This window comes from Rhinopithecus bieti, unplaced genomic scaffold, assembly GCF_001698545.2.
Source record: "Rhinopithecus bieti isolate Rb0 unplaced genomic scaffold, ASM169854v2 scaffold_10706, whole genome shotgun sequence".
Taxonomy (NCBI): domain Eukaryota; kingdom Metazoa; phylum Chordata; class Mammalia; order Primates; family Cercopithecidae; genus Rhinopithecus; species Rhinopithecus bieti.
In genome coordinates, this window is record NW_016806811.1 from 162,740 (window position 1) to 182,716 (window position 19,977).

The window sequence follows — 19,977 nt, forward strand, 5'->3', positions numbered from 1 at the left end:
CAAAACTCCACGTTTGTGACCTGAGTGCAAGGACAGGCTTGCTTCACATCATGTATCACTAATTACAATATATCTAATTTAAATATTACTAGTGTTATGGTATTAAGGAGACAATCTGAGACATTCCTACCAGTCAGTTTGATACACGATTGGCAAGGTTCCTCTGCTCTTGCCACCTTAGAACATGCCATGTCCCAGGTCAGACACAAAAGATTCATAGTTACTCTTATAGCCTTTGTAGTCTCAGCTGTAGTCATCCTAGCAACTGCTTGTGTTGCTGTAGCATCTATTACTGAGTCAGTACAAACAGCTACTTTTGTAGATAACTTGACCAGAAATGTGTCTAATGGACTTCTCTTACAGTGGGGTATAAATCATAAGGTTCTTGCACGTCTGCAAGCCCTCGAGACTGCCTTGGAACATGTAGGGGAGTGACAAGATGCGCTGGCATTCTGACAGCAATTAAACCGACTGGGAGCATAAGCATATCTCTGTCACCTTTCTACCATGGAGCCAGTCAATACATAGTTGGGATGAGGTGAAGCACCTCTGGGTGACCTTACATGATAATTTAACAGCAGACGTAAAGCAACTTAAAACTAAAATCTAGAATTGCTAAGTGCCATGGATCTACATGCCCAACAGACAGCCATATGGAAGGATGTGCAAGAACATCTCTCCTGGATAGACTCCCACTCCTTGATTAGAAAAAGATACTACTAATTATACTCATGTTTGTCTTATGTTATTTACTAATTCTAGGATGCAAAGCCGGAATACGAACAGTAATTGCTACGCCTGACAAACCTGTTGCTGCACACATCTGTACTCTTCAATCAACAAAACCTGATGCAAAAAAAACAGAAAAGGGGGAGATGTAGGAGATCAGTCAGGGTGATGGGAAAAGTTATAAGGAGAGACGCAAACCTTCTTGGAAGTCCAGGAGGTTTTGCAAAGCTTCAGGAGAGAATACAGGCTGAAGGCAGCTAAATTCTCTTACCCTGATGCTAAGGGCAAGAAGTAGGTAACAAAGGAGTATAAAGGAATTTATCTAGACGAGTTTATTTACTTTTGCAGACCTTTAATCATCATGTCCACACGTGCAGGACTGCTCCCAAGGAGGGGGGGAAGGGGCAACAAGTACCTACAGATTGTGTTGGCTCCAGGCCTTTGTCATTAAATCTGTACTGAATAAATACAAGCGGCTCCAGCTTATCAGGGCTGCATTCTGTCTTCGGTGTCTCTAAGGCCAAGCAGTCCCCTAGCCGCACTCATGCAAAATACCTGTGTCTGTGTACTTTTTTCATCCGTCGCTCAGCCTGAGTCTGCGGGTCAGACTTGGCAGGATTTTGACTTGATATATTGTGTGTGTTTGGAAATGGGGAATAATTCCTATGCTTATGTACTATTGATGGGAATATTAATTGGTTCAGCCTTTCTGGAGGTCAGTCTAATGTTAATTGTTAAAATTTAAATCTGTATGCCTTTTGACACGTCAAGTCCGTATCTAAGAATTTGCCCGCATAGTAATTCCATAGACATACAAAGATGAGTATAGGGATGTTTCTTGCAGAGTTCTTTCTAAATTATTGCTGGGTTGACTTAACTAAATCCAAATGATGTTATTTGTAATGTAGTACTTAAATGTTTTTCTTGTTATTTTAGCCAAAACTGGACAAGCCAAGGCATCTGTAGCCAAAGTAAACAAATCTGCAGGTATGTTTTTTAAATTAGGATTCTAGACTATTAAAACTTCAAAGTATTTTAAAATCGTATGGTAGTAGTCTTGGATTTCACATGACATAGTCTGTATTGAATGCATGCTAATCTTTGAGATTTATAATCATCTACCAGTTTTGAGAAATGATATATACTAGATAATGCTCCTATAGTAATTATTGAAATAATTTAACTGCAGAAATTTCTCATGATGAATATCACATATTTTCCTCTTTCTCTTTGATTGAGGTCTCTCTTCTTCCTTTCTTTTATACAATAGTTTAATAAATATGATCCCTTACGGTTTTTGTGAGCTATGGTGGGATTTTAGGTAATTATTAAGTTTTTTTCTCTTCCCTGGCATAATTCTTTCCAGTTTTTCTCCCATTTCTGTTAAATCCTCATTAATTCAGGGTCATTTATTTTAAGTGAATAGAGATCAATGTATTAAATTATCTTTCAAGTTGGGCATGGTGGCTCATGCCTATAATCCCATCACTTTGGGAGGCCGAAGGGGGTGGATCACCTGAAGTTAAGAGTTAGAGTCCAGCCTGGCCAACAAGGTGAAATTCTGTCTCTACTGAAAATACAAAAAAATTAGCCAGGTGCCAGTGGTGCACACTTGTAATCTCAGCTACTAGGAAGGCTGGGGCAGGAGAATTGCTTGAACCTGGGAGGTGGAAGTTGCCGTGAGCCGAGATCTCACCACTGCACTCCAGCCTAGGGAGACTCTGTCTCTAATAAATAAGTAATCTTTCATATAATATTAAAAAGGAAAGGAAACAGCCTGGAACTGGCAAAAATCATTATTAGTGGCATATCCAGAATTTTCATATAGTAGTTTCTTAGAAGCAGTAATTTGAGTGGGTCATGGGTAGCTAGGAAACTTGTCTTGAAGCTAGTGGGTCATGGGTGGCTGGGAAACTTGTCTTGGAGCTGTATTTATTTTGCTAACACTTTGCTGTTACTTTGATACTAAGTGTGTGGAGTCACTGGGGATGTGGTAGACTGGGATTAAGCTGATGGCCAGTCCTTTACTTGTTGGAAATTAATGCCGGCTATTTTTTATTTTTTCCTTAAGTCCCAGTACGCAGATGGAAGTTATAAAGTGAATTGACTTGTGATAGTAACATAGGGATAGTGAAAGAAGTATCTTAAGGGCTCACTGAGGTTCAGTTTACTGCAGTGTGGCAAAAGTCGTGAATGACTAAGAATTGACAAGCTAGGTGACAAGCTATAAGGATTTGTATTGTTCTTTTTGAGCAAAGATTATGGACTGTCTTGAATATAAAGGGTGGATTTGTAAACTGGTTCAGTTGATTATTGTAGATGTCAGTGAATGCTTTTTGTATGATTTTTAAAAGTATGATTGTATTCTCATAAGGTTCCTGTTAACGTAAATCTGGCAGTCATCACCCTTATATATAGGGAAATACGTACACAAATCTGTTAGTGCCCCCAAAGCTTCTCAATATAAATTGGAGTTCAATTTAGATCTGTTGATTTTTGATCTTGGGCTTTTCCTCATCCATTCTTGCTAGTTCTTATGAATCCTAATTTCGAAGTTAAATCTTGTGTTGCTCTCTGAATGGAAAGGGTTTGGGCTCTCTGACAGTCTTCTGCAACACTTTGATGATCACATCTTTATAAACAGCACCATCTTGGAAAATAGGCCATAGTAATAGATAATTTAGGTACAAATAATGGTCAGAGAAATTTAAATAGTCCTGTACAGCTAGGAAACTGTAGGAATGAGTCAAAACAATCTTTATATGACCTGACCATGATATAAGTGTTCTTGAATGCTTTTTAATCAATTAGGAGCCATGGAAGCATGGGTTGGGAGGGTCTAGGTTTAACTGCTTTTGGAACTGCTAAAACTATGGGATTATTTTTATGTCCTTGGAATTAGTAATTTTGCTTCTAGTTGATCCACACATTCAGAAATTTATTTAACTTGCATGAATGCTATTTTAAGTACAGGTTGAGTATCCCTTATCCAAAATGGTTGGGAGCAGAAGTGTTTTAGATTTTGGATTTTTTTTAGATTTTGGAATGTTTGCATATATATAATGAAATACCTGAGGGATGGGAGCCAAGTCTAAACGTGAAATTCATTGATGTTTCATATACACCTTAGCCTGAAGGCAGTTTTATACAGTGTTTTAAATAATTTTGTATATGAAACAAAGTTTTTTTTTAAGTACTTATGTGGGAATTTCCCTCTTGTGTCATGTCAGCAGCACTCACGGTTTCAGGTTTTGGAACATTTCAGATTTTGGATTTTCAGATTAGGGATGTTTGACCTATACCCCAGTAGGGAGGTAGATTCTTATTTCAGTGATTTCTTTTTTCTGAAGAAATTATCATCATTGCTAGATTTAGAAAACGGCCTGTGTCCCAAAGATGATTTTATGTTTTGAATAAAATATAGTCTATTGTTCTTATATTTTTTTCTCTGTGAAGTTCTTTGGAGATTGTTGATACTAGTTAAGTAAACCAGTTTTGACTGCAGCTTTTGTGGTTTAGGGAAATCAGCAAGTTCTGTAAAATCTGTGGTAACGGTAGCTGCTAAAGGTAATAAAGCTTCAATCAAAACAGGTAAGACTATTGGGGAGGAGAGATTTTATTGTTTATTCTTTATTCACATTTTAAATTCGTATAATAATTGTTAGCATCTAATACTTGAAGAGTTTAGTAGATATTTCCTTGATATTTAAAACCTGAGCCATTTTGTTGGAATTTTGTCTTTGGCAAATAGGCAGATACATTTTTGTGCATGTAAACAATCACATATATATACAGCTATATAACTGTACATTTTTGACAGCTTTGTAATCACAGGTTGCTCTTTCGTTTCCCTCCATAAATGGTTTAATCTTTGTTTCCCTCGTTTTTTTAGAGTTGTCAATTCATATTGCCATCTCCAGTTTGTACAATTTCTTAGATGCTTGTTACTTTTAAAAAGATTATGTTAGGAGAATTCATTTTTTTCCATAAAGAAATGGAATACTATTTAAAATAAATGTAGCACCTTGGAACTAGAGCAATCTTTTTAGTAGTATCTTTCCTAATAGACTAATTCTGAAGAATCTGCAGAAATTACACAGTATTATTTTTTTGTGTATGTGATTATGATGTTGGTCTGCCATATGAAAGTTAAACATGTGGCTCTTTTGAGGGCATCACCAAAAAGTTGTATCTTGACTTAATCTTATTGGGAAAGAGGTACTGAAAATAAATAGAAATAATGAATATTCAGAAAAGAGCTGCTTTTGTAATAAAGTCAAACTAATTTACTAATACATTAGTGTGAAACATGCTAAATGATTTAACAGACCTTTAGAATAATGGCTCACTCTACTTTTACAAGCAAAATCTGGTGGGAAGAAGTCTCTAGAAGCCAAAAAGACTGGGAATGTCAAAAACAAAGACTCTAACAAACCTGTGACTGTACCAGGTAAGCTTGAAATGTGATCTTTCGGTGCTTTGTTTTCTTTTTTTTCACTTTTTAAGTTCAGGGGTACATGTGCAGGTTTCTTACATAGGTAAACATGTGTCATGGGGGTTTGTTGTACAGATTATTTTGTCACCCAGGTATTAAGCCCAGCACCCATTAGTTATTTTTCCTGATCCTCTCCCTCCTCCCACCCTCCACCTTCCAATAGGCCCCAGTGTGTGTTGTTTCCCTCTATGGGTCCATTTATTTTCTTTAGATCATCTTTAAGGTATATTTTGAAATTTTGCCTAAAAATTATCAAAGTGGGGATTGCTGTCTTTTGTTTTTCAAAGAGAGATGTTTGACTTAGGTCAGCCTAAGGAGACTTGAAATGTCAAAATAAACTAGCTTAAGTTGCTGTTTAGATTCATTAGTTTAATTATATTAGTGTTTTACTAGACTATTAAAGCAGACTATTTGATGCAGGAAACTCTGAAATAAAGACCAGTATTGAAGTCAAAGCCACTGAAGACTGTGCTAAAGAAGCTATTTGTGGTAGGTCAATAGAAATTTAATTTGTTCTTTTATGTTTAAAGGTGGAAGGAAAGTTAACATTTTTAGAAAGGAAATTTCTTAATTAGTATCCCCCCAACGCATTTACTTATTTTAATTACCAATGCCATACCTAAGTGAAATTAAGATTATTATGATTCATGTCTGTATCTCTTAATCTGAAATTTTGATCTGAAAAAGAATGAAATTTAAATGTATTTTTAAAAAGTCAATGTCCCTTTTGTAGTTATTTTGTTATATAGTTATTCTCTTGACTTTTGTTGTATTACACGTTTTCATGTAGCTACTGTTCATTGTGGAATAAAGTGGGATCTTGATAAATATGTCTGCATCATTTTTAATTTTATTTTGTATTAAGATGCTGCTTTGGAGACCACAGAAAATGAACCAGTTAGCAAGGTCAGTTTTCATATTTTATTTATTTCTTTAAAGCTCAAGACATTTTAATAAAATATATTTTTCTTATAAAGCCAGATAAAAAATTCATGGTATTTGGCATATGAGAAATTCCAGTCATTTATGACTTTTAACACATGATTTTAAAAGGAAAAGAGAAAAAAATGTGATTTTAGCTCAGAAACCCTGAGGTGCAGAGTAAGTCACAAAATTAGAAACAGATCATCAACAAATGTACATGTTTTTTGAAGATTACTATTCATTGAGAACAACAGGTTATGCCAAAATGGGTTTTGGTTAAATTAGAATCAGTAGAATTTTGTGAAATCTATTTTTTTCTTAGAGGTAAATGGGAGATATGTTAATGGTTAGAATACCAGTTGTTTGCATTTTTGGAGAAGCAAGTGGAATTTGCAGTTTTATTTAAAGGACAGAAAGTTCACTTAATAATTGTTTTCTTGTGTTTATGTATATTATTATGAATACTTTACAGTCATTAATGTACATTTTACTGGTGTAGATTTTTAGATCCTTCAGGTGTTGAGCATAAGTTTATTTTTGTCTGGTAGAGCCATTCTTCAAGTAGTAACTGAGTAGTAAGTCTTACTTTAGGAAAAGTATTTTATAGTACCAATTTAAAGTCACACTAAACTGGTTTATGAAAATTGTAACTTCCTGCCTTTTTTTTCCCCCTAGAGATAAAAAATGGCCAAGTTGACTATAACACATTTTCTTTAGAAATTTCCCCAATAAGCATGAAAGGAATAATTGGCATTGATGAGAGAGTTACCTTGAAGAATAAAATAGATCTGAGAGAAGGGGTGGCAGAAAAAGTGCTTAATTGCATTGAGGATTGGGTTATGGGGTAAAGATTCTCAGGAGCTTTTGTATTATTTATTGCCTAAAAGTGATTATATTATTCAGGAAGATAAAAGGATACACACTGATTTGGAGCTTGGGGATATTATCACAAGGCACAGGGATGGCGACAGTATATGAAAGGAAGCAGTTGTAGCCAGAAACAAATGAACTTGTGTTTGAAAACAGTGGGTGACAGCTGCTTGGGTGGCTGAGACACAAGAATCACTTGCACCTGGGTGATGGAGCTTGTAGTGAGCCAAGGTTGCACTACTGCACTCCAGCCTGGGCAACAGAGCAAGACTCTCAAAAAAACGGTGGGTGAAAAAGAGACCAGCAGACCTGGACTAGATGACAGATGATATAACTACAATTAGTCTGTGTACTCTTGAAGAGTGTAAATTTGCAAGCTTTTTTGCTTTTCTTTTTAATTTGAGGTTCAGACCAGCCTCTTGAGTTTATCAGACTTTCCTTTGTATTAAATGCAACGATATATTAACATAAAACTTGATAATACAGTATTAACTTAAGTAAATATAAAAGCAATTAAAGAAATTTTAATACCACGGTTTTAAAAATTTGTTTTGAAGGAAACAGAAGAAATGTGTGTGATGCTTATCTCTAATTTGCCTAATAAAGGATATTCTATAGAAGAAGTTTATGACTTAGCAAAACCATTTGGTGGTTTAAAGGATATCTTGATTTTATCATCTCATAAAAAGGTAAGAGTTGATTAATAGCTGTTCATATCCTCTGCAAGCATACTTTGAAAAACACTAAATTTACAAAACTAAAAGAAAGTGTTTAAAAGCAGTATCTCTAAGTAAACTTTCAAGCTAAGGGATTTTAAAATATAAAATACAGATATCCTGTGTTTTAGTATTGTTGTAATGAGACATAGTTTTAATGATGGGGACAGATGGCTTTCTAATATGTCAAAGTTTTGCTCAAAATTTTAGTTTAATAGGAAATGTTTTATATCTTTAATATGTTTAATAAATAGGAAATGCTTTATATCTTAATATGTTTAATACATAAGTATATGTATGAGAAAGAGCTTATTACCAGCAAACTTCATCTGTTTTGGCTTTTTAGGAAGCTATAAGATTTTGTAAATCATTCTTCTACTTGCATTTCATACTCTTTTCTGCTCTTTTATCAGTGATACTCAAATGGGAAGACTCAGGCTAATGATGTCATCAATACTTGAAACAATCTAGGTTTATCTTTATGTTCTAAATTTTCTATAAGCATGTGTTGGCTTTGTGTTTTTAAAACAACACATTAAAATGTATGTAATAATCAACTTGTAGAAAATATGTTTAATCAAGCGAGATTTCAGGAAGTAGTTTTAAGTCATGGAAATGACACCATTAGAATAGTGGGAAGAAGTGTTCTTAACAATAGAAAGGAGTTGGTAGTCACTAGAGATTTTTGAAAGTAGAATAGGATATATGTTTTGAGGCACTCGGAGCCAGTGTGCTTGAGAAAATGGTAGAAGAGAATGAGTACAAGTAAGGTATATGCAATTTCACATTATGTTAAAAGTAGATTATTTGAATGATCACAGAGCTCAGTAAATACACTAAAACTCATTGCATTGTGTACAGCGATTGAACTTTAAACCTAAGTTATCTGCCCAGTTTTGAGTGGAGTTTAGTAAAATTAAAATTTTTGGCGACTTAATGAAACTACTTTAAACATTTATGAAATTACAATTAACATAAATTAAAATGAAAATTTAAAAACTGAAGAGTATTTGTTTAAAAAAGGGAACAGGATTCACATCTACATTATGCTGTAACGTTTTAAAACTATAATAAATAAATAGACAACCTTAAGAGATAATTCATTTCAAATAGGCTTACAACTATAAGCAAACATATAGCTTTCTACCTCATTAACTATCAAATATATGGAAGAAGTTTCAACCTCTACTTACCAAGGTGTGAAAATTAAAACCAAAATGTATGGAGCTACAGTTTTACACCTATGAAAATAACAGAATGAAAAATGACTTCACAATTATTACACGTTTCTTTGGTTCTTTATTTCTCATATTTTATCAATAAATTTATTTACTCAAAAATACTAATATTGATGAGAAATGTATCTGCTACATGCCAGATACTGCTCTAGGTACTAAGGATACAGTGTTGAATAAGATTTTTCTTAATGTCGGTGGCTAGAATGTCTCTTCTTTTTTCTCTCTTTAGTTTGCCTTAGTATATTAAGTTCAGTCATTCATTATTTCTTGCTTATGGTTGTAATAGTCTTTGGGCCTCAGTTTTCTGAGGACTGCCTTTTGTATCTTAAAAATATTTACTAAGTTGTTCAATTCACTTGACTTTGAAGTAGTTTGTTTATACTTGTAAGTCTGTTTTGAGAAAATTAACGTAAGATTTTTTTTGTTACCATAATTTCTATTTTAAAAGGCATATATAGAAATAAATAGAAAAGCTGCCGAGTCTATGGTAAAATTTTATACCTGCTTCCCAGTATTGATGGATGGAAATCAACTCTCAATAAGTATGGCTCCTGAAAACATGAATATAAAAGATGAGGTAAATCAGACCACCATTTGTACTAGCTCTTACTAAGTTTTTAAATCAAATTTGTTACAGTCTGTTAAGTTTGCTAGTTTTCCACTTTGGATCACATTTTTCTCGCAGACACTAAGAAGGCTTCTTCCTGTCCCTCCAACAATCACCCAGTCACCCATCCAACTGTTTGAGAGTTACTTTCATTGTGAGGGAATCCTATTCATGCATGTTGGGATGGAAAAAAGGTTGAATTTTATCTTAAAAAAAGGTTTCTTTCTTATCTTTCTGCCATTATCTGTCATCTGAACTAGAATTCTGGAAGTTACCTTGAATTTTTTTTCTCTCATTTCTTACATTGAGTTTTTGCTAAATCTTATTTAACTCAGTGAGCTTGTTCCCTCTTCCTCATCCCATATACCATTGCTTTATCTCTTAAAAACTCTTACTAGTCCAGGTATGGTGGCTCACGCTGGTGATCCCAGCACTTTGAGAGGCTGAGGTGGGAGGATTGTATGAGCCCAGGACTTCAAGACCCAAGACCAGCCTAGGCAACAAAGTGAGACCCCATGTCTACAAAACTTAAAATAATTAGCTGGGCCTGAAGGCGCACACCTGTGGTCCCAGCTCCTCAGGATGCTGAGGTAGGAGGATCACTTGACCCCAGGAGTTCGAGGCTACACTGAGCTGTGATTGTACCACTGAACTTCAGCCTGGGTGACAGAGGGAGACCTAGTCTCTAAAACAAACAGACAGACCGCCTCCTGGACCTTTTGTGTATACAAAAGCAATTGTCTTTTCTACATACACACTACCTTCAGTTTTATAAAACTCCCTCAAGTTCTCAGCTTTTGTCTCATGTACACACCCTTCAGTGCCTCTGTGTGGCCTATAAACATTTACTGTCAACTGCTAAGAAGCATGAGGTAGAAATATTGTATGCATTACATGAGGTAGAAATGTTACATCCTCTCTAGAGGCAGGTAGAAATGCATGTAATGTAAAAACACCTTTCATTAAGAATCACTGTAATGTGATATAATTGGCGAGATTGTTTTGTACACGTCAGTAGTATCAACAAGAAAAAAAGTTTAGGATCCTCAGTCTTACAAAGTCCAAGTTCCTTTGCTACACACAAAGTCTTCCATTAGTTGTCCTCTGCCTGCTTTGATATCCTTGTTTCATGATATTCTTGACCTCTTCATAATTCAGTAGCATCAAATCTGCATTTATGCTCTGTGTTGTTTTATTTGCCTGCATTTCTGTTCTTTCTCATCTGCTTTGCTTAGTTAACTTTTCTTTTGTAATTTGAATTCTCTTCCTTGTTGTCTAAATTAAATCTCTTTATTCTTTATATGTGAATTTGAGTGTCTTTCCTAAATGGTACTGTCTTACTAGTCTTTTATGTTCTTAGGGGATATTAGTCTTTTATGTTCTTAGGGGAATAAGAAGAATTAAATTATATGAGTTAGGATGAGGCTTGTTGAGGAGAGAAAGATTTTTGGAAAGAATGTAAATCTTGCTGCTGCTTAATTTTATGAAATACTTTGTGATGTATATTTGTATAGATTGTCATGTTATAAATCTTACCTAAGTAAGTATTTGTATGAGAAAGAGCTTATACCATCAACCTTTATCTATTTTGACTTTTTAGGAAGCTATATTTATAACCTTGGTAAGAGAAAACGACCCAGAGGTGAGTTTTGCATTTAAATGCTTTTGTATACTTATTTAATTGATGGAAACATTGTTTTACTTGTTTGCCTTTTAGGGATTAAAACCTTAGAACTAATTTTAAGATATTGAGGTGTTGGAAATGTCAGATGGGTCTTCTTGGTACAAATAAACAAATAAAGGGTTATTGTAGTCCTTGATGCGAAGAAATTGTTCAGGTACTGGAGTGCATACTCAGTGGTCTAGTAGGTCAATATCTTGTCTGAGGATGTTTTGGGTAAACATTATGTTGATAGTAGAAATATTTTACTTCCCATTTTAGTACATCGTTTTACTGATTACTCTTATGTAAAATCAAGATCTCACTCTCTTCCCCCATGTAGTCATTTTCTTACTCTTGGGAGAGAACATCATCTAACCTCTGTACTAGTAAGTTAATGTTAATCCGTTTTATGGTTTGTTGCTTCAGCTGTGGTTTTTTCTATGCTGTCTCTTAAAAAAAAAAACTACAGGCAAATATAGATACAATTTATGATCGATTTGTACATCTTGATAATTTACCGGAAGATGGACTTCAGTGTGTACTTTGTGTTGGACTTCAGTTTGGAAAAGTGGATCACCATGTATTCATAAGCAATAAAAACAAGGTAACAAGTTCCCTCATAATTTAGCTATACATTCTATAAAGAATATATAATAATCCTGTATTCTGACAATCTGCAACTTCTAACTCAGCTTCTGATCTGAAGCACCTATAAATATTAACCACTTTGCACGATTATGATAAACCAGAATATTTTATTCTAGATTGTGCCGAGAAAGAAGAGATGATCTCTCTTTTTTCCGAACTCCTAGTTTTAAGGAAAATAAGACTTACACAAGGGGAAAGGTAATATAGTGCAGACAGCATTATCTTACTGGGAAGTTTAGACCTGAATTCCTTTGGCTCTGATCTTAACTATCTTTGTGGTCCTGGCTCACTTGGTTTACACTTATTTGTAAAATGAAAGGGGTATTAACCAGTATTTCTTTAAGTCCCTTCCAGCTATGAAACACCTGAGTTAGGTCTATTTGTTTGTTTATATGGAAAGAGAGAGATATAGATAAAATAATTGCTGGATGCCGTGGCTCACTAATCCCAGCACTTTGGAAGGCTGAGGCGAGGGGATTGCTTGAGCCCAGGAGTTTGAGACCAGCCTGGGCAACATAGTGGGATGCCATCTCTACAAAAAGTTTAAAAATAAGCTGGGCATGGTGGCATGTGCCTGCGGTCCCAGCTGCCTGGGAGGCTGAGGCAGGAGGGTAGTTTGAGCCCAGGAGTTGGAGGCTGTAGTGAGCCGTGTTCATGGCATTACACTCCAGCCTGGGTAACATAGCGAGATCCTGTCTCAAAAATAAAGTAATAATTCCTTACTTTCATGATTTGGCCTCTTAAAGAACCAAAAATTACTCATCTGTTTACATTTGGTATGCCTTCTGTATTTAATATGTGTTTCAGCTATATGTTCATTAAAATTAAATTTTTGTCAGTCATATTATTACCTAGAAAGGCAGGGTTTTACATAAAAGTGGACAGTATTCATAAAGAGCTCTTAATTAACCAACAACTAGATAATTTCCTTGATATGCTTCTGATAAATAGAGCATAGAATGGAATATGATAAATAGTGTGACATAGATTGGAAGGTGGGGCACAGATGGCACATAGGAATTCTGAACCTTTCTTGTAAACATTTTTAATCCTCTATTTAAAAAAATACCTATCATTCTCTTCAGTTTTGCCTTGCCTTTACAACATTTTAAGGATTGTTTTCTCTTATTTCCTTTAAATAAGGATTAACCTTACTTTTGTAATCACATATCTGAAACCTGAAAGAAGAATATATTCCAAACTTTTAAAACAATTAAAAGCATTTTTATTGTAGCAAAATACACAAATTTTACCATTTGTAAGACATAAATTTAACATTTTAACCATGTTTAAGTGTTTTATTAAGTACGTTCACCACCATCCATTTCCAGAACTTTTATTTTCTCAAACTGGAAGCTTTCTATCCTTTGACAATAACTCGCCATTAATTCAGCCCTTATCAACCTTTATTTCTGTTTTTATAAATTTACTCTAGTTACCTCATGTATGTGGAATTGTATTTGCTTTTTTGTGACTGGCTCATGTCACTTAGCATAATGTCTCTAAGGTTCATCCATGTTGCAAGCAGCATAAGTCAGATTTTCTTCATTTTAAAGCTGAGTAATAATTTTGTTTTATGCATATAACACATTTTTATATCCACTCATCCATTGATGGACAGTTGAGTTGCTTCTCCCTTTGGTCTGTTGTGAGTAATGCTTCTGTGAACATGGGTATACAAATACATGTTCAAGTCTCGGCTTTCATTCCTTTTCGGTATATACTAAAAACTAAAATTGTTGGATTATGTGGTTATTCTAATTTTAATTTTTTTAAAGAAATACTCATAACTTTTTAATCTTCTCCAAAGGCAATTCTTCAGTTAGATAGTCCAGAATCTGCTCAGTCAATGTACAGCTTTCTGAAACAAAATCCACAAAACATTGGTGACCATATATTGACCTGCTCATTATCTCCAAAGATAGACTTACCAGAGGTAAGATTTCTCTTGCTTCAGCTTTTGTGCTTTTAGAAAATACAGAGAACATAAAGGTCAGTCTTAGGCAGTAGTCAAAGTGTTTCTGTGTTTAGAGATGATTTTTACAATTTGTTTTGCAATCAGTGTTCCAATTTTCATAGTTTATAAAGCAGTATAAATTTGTCTAAATGAGAATAAAGAAATTTTCAACAGTGTAACATATATGCATTTGCATACTTATTGTTGACATGTAGGTATCTACATTTTTGTGTACAGTGACTCCTTGTATGTAACATGATTGTCTCCAGAATGCAGCTACTTTGAATCCATTTTGGCTTCCTCTGGGTAGAAGGAAGTTTGTTTATTCTTCTTTTTGTTTCAGTTATATTTATTATAAACTGTTTTTGTGTTAAGAAATAAGATTTCACAGGTTCTTGGCTTACGCAGTAGTACATAGAGGAAAGCTATGAATAGGCCACCTTTGAAAGCATTAAATTCAAACTCAGATATTTTCTCCTTGTATTCCATTGTATGCTGATAGCAGAGGTAAATAATGGAACCTTACATTTGGTGTCCATGTGTTGTCTGTCAATCTGTTAAAAATCTTGTACTATCTAAAGAAAAAGGCAATTTCATCATCTAAATCTAAATTAGAGTATCTGTAAGTAAATGTATTACGATAGGTACCAGTTTAAGCACAAATGAGTGGCTCATTTCACTTGATAATTTCAGAAAAAATATTTTCAAGTTTTAGCTATTCCTCAGCAGAACATGCATTTTAAAATTTGTCATTTATATTTTTCAAGTTATTATTTAGTTGTGTTCAACTAAGTTCAAAATTAAACACTGACTGTACAGAAATCCTTATCCCGGAAATACAGTCCCAAATGCTTAAGAGTTAAAAGAAAATTAAACAAGTGAAAATTTACATAAACTTCTGCTTGAATTGGTACTGCACTTCCTAAGCGCTTAGCCAGAACCTTATTCGTATAGCTTAAGTTGGATAGTACATGTGGCTTATTTATAACCGTTTTTAATTGACTACTATTTAAAATGAGTAAAGAATCAACTTTATATTATCCTCTCTTCAACACCTACTGTTTTTGTTAGACTGAAATGTTACTTCTTTGTGTAGTATGTGTGACCTTTATTTCAATATCTATAGTTAGCTTGTATACAAAGCAATGTAGCACTCCATTCTAAATACTGAAAACTAGTATCTGCATTTTTGATGTCATGAATATGAAGATATTTACTGCAGAATTAAGTAGTAATGAGAATGGGTTTATAAAGAAGCCGATATGTAATATGTGTCCATAACCTCTACACTCACAGGTGAGTTTCTTATATTCCCAGTCATTTCTCAAAATGGTGCCACATTTTCATTTTCATAAGTATTTAGATTACGGTTTTCTTGTATGGTTTAGGGTTTGTATTTTGTTGTTGAAAGGGGAAAAAATGACAGTCTTCATGTTACTCTGATCATCTGTGTAACTTAGTTACTATTTGTTGAATGGAATCTCCTTTCAGAGCTATTCTTGTGACTCTTTTCTAAAGTTATGGCCATTTGCTTTGTCGACCAATTATACACCTTTGGTTTTCTTTCATTGTTTTTCTGAATTATGTCTGCTTTTTCTTGGATTCTGTCACATCACAGGTTTTCTGTTTGCTAGAGTACATTCTCAAATTTTTTTTTTTTACCCCAGAAAGTATGTAGAGGCAGTACATTTTCTGAATCTCTGCATGTTTGAAACCGACTTTATTTTGCTCTTACATATTTCATTGATTGATTGTCAGGATGTAAAATTCTGTGCTTAGGCTATTTTTCCTTTGATTATTTTTAGCATCCAGAATCCAGTATTAGGAGAAGGCTGGTTTGGGTCATAACTATTTTGTTCCCCTGAAAGGTTTTAGGATTTATATATTAATTCTTTAAACTAGTTTTTATGTTTGTTTGTTTTAAAGACGAAGTCTTACTGTGTCAGTCACCTGGGCTGGAGTACCATGGTGCAATCATGGCCCACAGAATCCTCAACTCCTGGGCTTAAGCAATCCTCTCACTTTAGCCTCCAGAGTAGACTCTAGGGGCATGCCACCATGCCCGGCTAACTTTATTTTATTTGATTTTTTATTTTTGTTTGTGTGTGTCGATGGGGTCTCACTGTGTTTCCCAGGCTGGTCTCAAACTTCTGGCCTGAAGTGATCCTCCACCCTGGGCCTTCCAAAGTGTTGGAGTTACAGGTGTGAGCCACTGCCTGGCCCTAAACTAGTATTTATCTAATTCCTTTTCTCTATGCTAACACTATTTTAGGTATTAGAATACCATGATGAACATTGTTTCAATGTCCTAGTCCTCAAGGATTATATTTTAGTGGAGGAGATAGACTATAAACAGATGCAAGTGGTAAAAAGACTGTGAATAAATAAGTTGAGATAAAAAGAGAATGATTAATATGGGGAATGTGTATCTTAAAGTAGTTAGTGATAGTCCCTCAACAGAAGAGTTATTTGAGAGACCTGATGGAAGAGAGCAAGCTTTAAGAAAATTTCAAAGAGAAGAGATTTTTTAGACAGAAGAACCACATCAAAGGCTTTAGGGACATATTTGGTGATTCAAGAATTTCTGAAGAGAGGGTTGGTATTGCTAGTCCAGTGAGCAAGATTTTTTTCTTGGTTTGGGACTCATTTCCTACATCCTGTGTTTAGAGCAGGAAGTTTTCCCTTTTTTTTTTTTTTCTTTGAGGCGGAGTCTCGCTATGTTGCCCAGGCTGGAGTGTAGTGGCGTGATCTCGGCTCACTGCAGCCTCCACCTGCCGAGTTCAAGCAATTCTCCTGCCTCAGCCTCCCGAGTAGCTGGGACTACAGGCACGCGCCACCAGGCCCACTACTTTTTTTTTGTATTTTTAGTAGAGATGGGGTTTCATTATGCTGGCCAGGCTGGTCTTGAACTCCTGGCCTTGTGATCTGCCTGTCTCAGCCTCCCAAAGTGCTGAGATTACAGGCGTGAACCACTGTGCCCGGCCCCAGGGAAGTTTTTCTATTACTATTTTTTGATTTATTTCCTTCAATTTTAATATTCTATTTTCTGGAAATAGCACCAGCACTGATTTCATAGATACTATATTCTCTTGAATTTTTCTGAGGTTGTTTCTTTGAGTTTTTTAAAAGGCACTTCAGTTGTCTGAAATATCTTTTCTTTAGCTTACCTTGTTCACTTTTGTGCATTTGTTTTTATGTTATTCCTTTATGAATAAGGAAGTCGGTTGACCAGTATAGGTATGTGATGTAGAGTTCCTCTGAGACCATACAGGGTTTTTTTTTGTTTGTTTTTTCTCTAATAAACCCTCCTGAATGGAAAGCTGCTAATAAACAGTGTCTGTAATTGGGACTTAAAAACCATCATCTTTAGTTTTCGCAGTATCATTAGGATATAAACTAGACTTATCACCAGATATCCCAGTAAAGAAAGTCTTTACTGTTGGACTCAAACACCTATGCCAGGAATCCTCTCTAGACACATTGAATTTCCTTAAAGTACGGTTTTCAGTTTTTAGTTTGACAAAATCTTTCTAGAAAGTTTCTACCCAGAGAATGCATGATTTCTCAGAAAAGGCTTCCTTCTATTATGTATAAGCTCTAAATGGCGGATATTTTTGCCATTTTGTTCACTGATGCATCCCCAAGTACCTGGGACAGTGCTTGGCATATAGGGACTGATTTTTAATTCCTGCCCTTTTTGGGGGCTCCAGAATATTGCTTTTTGGGGCCCACAATCAGATAAATAAATAATTTATCACATATCAGACAAATATTTAAAAGGATTATTGTTCAGTTTTGTTCAGCATTTCTACGTATTTTGAATAGGAAACTTTTTTAGACAGCTGATCTCTCTTAGAAGTCTTTTAAAATAATTCCACAAGGAAGATGTCGATATTTCACATTTATTGTTTAGGGAAAAGATAGAATTTCCAGGCTTCTAAAGTTAAAAAAGTTTCTTATTTATATCATTATTAAGGAAACTTATTTTTTCATTAATGTAAGTTATTGTGTGACCTAATTTGGAGGTCTTTAATTAGAAAAAAAATTCTAGAACCTGATAGTAATGTAGATACTGAAAACCAGCTGCTTTGATACATTTTTAAGAGTTTTTTTTTTTTTAGCTTAAATTTTAACTAAAAACATTGCTTTTATAGTTAAATATTTCAAATCCAGTGGAATAGCCTCTAATAAAATGCTGATTATATTACAGGTGCAAACTGAGCATGACCCAGAATTAGAAAAAGAAAGGTATGTTGCTGTATGTTTACTAACACTTTTGTGTAGTAGTTTCTGAATTTTATTGCTGTATTTTTATGGCTCACATGTAGTGAAAAGTTCTATTCTACATATTTGTTCTGTGTACATATGGGCTTGCTACAGTTTTCTTTTTGGATTCAGCCTGACCTAGGAGTTTTGTTTGTTGTTTTTTGTTTATTTACTCTCATTTAAGTATTTACTGAATATTTAGGGTAACTGAACATATAAACAGTTTGTATTAAATAAACCACTTTATAAAATGTTTTAAGATTCTCCAATAACTCAGCTTCACAAACAGTAATTACATTGTTTTTGTTAGATTTTCCTATTCCAAAATAAACATGATAGTAAAATTTTAACCTTTTAACGTTACTTAATTTCATTGTGTACTTTGATACTTTTTAAAAACAACTGGGTCGGGGCAAGTAAGTGTCCAAAAAAAATTGTGTATACAGTTTTGCATTATCAGAGGAATGAAAGCTTGTTTTTCAAAGTCTCCACAAAGTGGTGACTTACAGCCTTGTTTTGACCACATAAAGTACACCCTCTCCTTAATAACGTTCTCATTCTGATGAGTATCCTCCGTATCACCACCGTTGTTCCACCAACTAATGACTTGCCTTTCACTGCTCTTCATTGTAAATCACTGATTTAGAATATTTCTTTTTCCTCCTGTATACTGAGCCATCAGTATTTATTAATCCATATTGTAAGAGCGTATATTTGTTTGAAACAGCAGTTTGAAAGTGTTTAAATACGAAAAGTGTTTATTTTATCTGATGCACTGATGTTAAGATCCCTATAAAACAGAATGTGTTAACAGATTTTTTTCTCAGTAATTTTCATAAAATCAGATTATTTTAGTTGATAAAGATCATGAGTACGTTAAAATATACCAGGAACGTTAAGCAATAGGTTTGCTCTGTGTGTCAGCACAAGGTTTTTAATTTGTATGTCATCATACCAGGTGCCTTCACATACCTAAGAAATAGTACCACCAGCAGTGTGTGATGTGAAAGCTCACAAAGGGCTTAATAAATAACAGTGCCAATGTAGTACTATATATAGACCTAAAGATTGGTCACGAAAACTCTGTGGCAAAACCCATTTTATTTCATTTTACAAAGTTTTTTGAGGTCCGCATGAAAAGTTGTTGTCCATAGCAATAGCAGTTGGTCATTGTTCTCCTCTCATTGTTTAGATATAACTTTTAAAATGGAATATATTTCTTAATGACTTTAGAGCTATTCAACCTCATAAAACTAATTTTAAAATTAGCACCAAAACTTATTAATTCTTTTTTTTTTGACTTACATTAGAGAGAAAAATGTGGAGTATGTCCAGAATACTAAACGTTTCTTTTGGAGTGAACTGATGCTGAGAAAACACTATTTGTTGGTTTTGTTGTTTGTTTTTCTTTTTTTTAGAGACAGGGTCTTGCTCTGTTGCTCAGGCTGACCTTGAACCTCCTGGGCTCAAGCTGTCTTCCCACCTCAGCTTCCTGTGTAGCTGGTACTAGATGCACTTGTTTGTTTTGTTTTGTTTTGTTTTAAAGCGCTTATGGTTGCCAATTCATTATGAATATGATACTTCTGTTTATAACTAATGTAAACTATTTAAATACTATTTAGAGGAAAGTCACGTGGATACAATCATAATTTAATAATTCACATTATGTCTGTACTCATCCTGTTGACATGTAAACAGATTTTATTTATCATCTGATTAAGGCCACAAATAAGAATGCTAGATGAAATTTTTCTAATTCATTAATATTAGGAAGTAACCAGTTGGCCTCTGAGATAAACACTAATCTTTAGCATTGTGAAGTCCCAGTTTAAAGTTTCTCAGGATGTTTGTCTTTCAGTGTTAA

General features: G+C 34.4%; 1 protein-coding gene across 6 annotated transcripts in view; it reads left to right on the forward strand.

The window, feature by feature from the left end:
• ZNF638 (zinc finger protein 638) overlaps nt 1–19,977 on the forward strand; it is a 100,274-nt gene that overhangs the window by 65,551 nt on the left and 14,746 nt on the right. For 5 of the 6 annotated variants that reach the window (XM_017877587.1, XM_017877592.1, XM_017877588.1 and 2 more), the window contains exons 11-21: nt 1,666–1,716; nt 4,249–4,320; nt 5,093–5,179; nt 5,645–5,713; nt 6,090–6,130; nt 7,576–7,707; nt 9,421–9,549; nt 11,180–11,221; nt 11,712–11,846; nt 13,701–13,826; nt 18,058–18,095. In XM_017877587.1, the coding sequence (XP_017733076.1) occupies nt 1,666–1,716; nt 4,249–4,320; nt 5,093–5,179; nt 5,645–5,713; nt 6,090–6,130; nt 7,576–7,707; nt 9,421–9,549; nt 11,180–11,221; nt 11,712–11,846; nt 13,701–13,826; nt 18,058–18,095 (922 nt within the window). The remainder of the gene's footprint in view (nt 1–1,665; nt 1,717–4,248; nt 4,321–5,092; nt 5,180–5,644; nt 5,714–6,089; nt 6,131–7,575; nt 7,708–9,420; nt 9,550–11,179; nt 11,222–11,711; nt 11,847–13,700; nt 13,827–18,057; nt 18,096–19,977) is intronic. The other variant, XM_017877591.1, reaches the window with a different exon arrangement.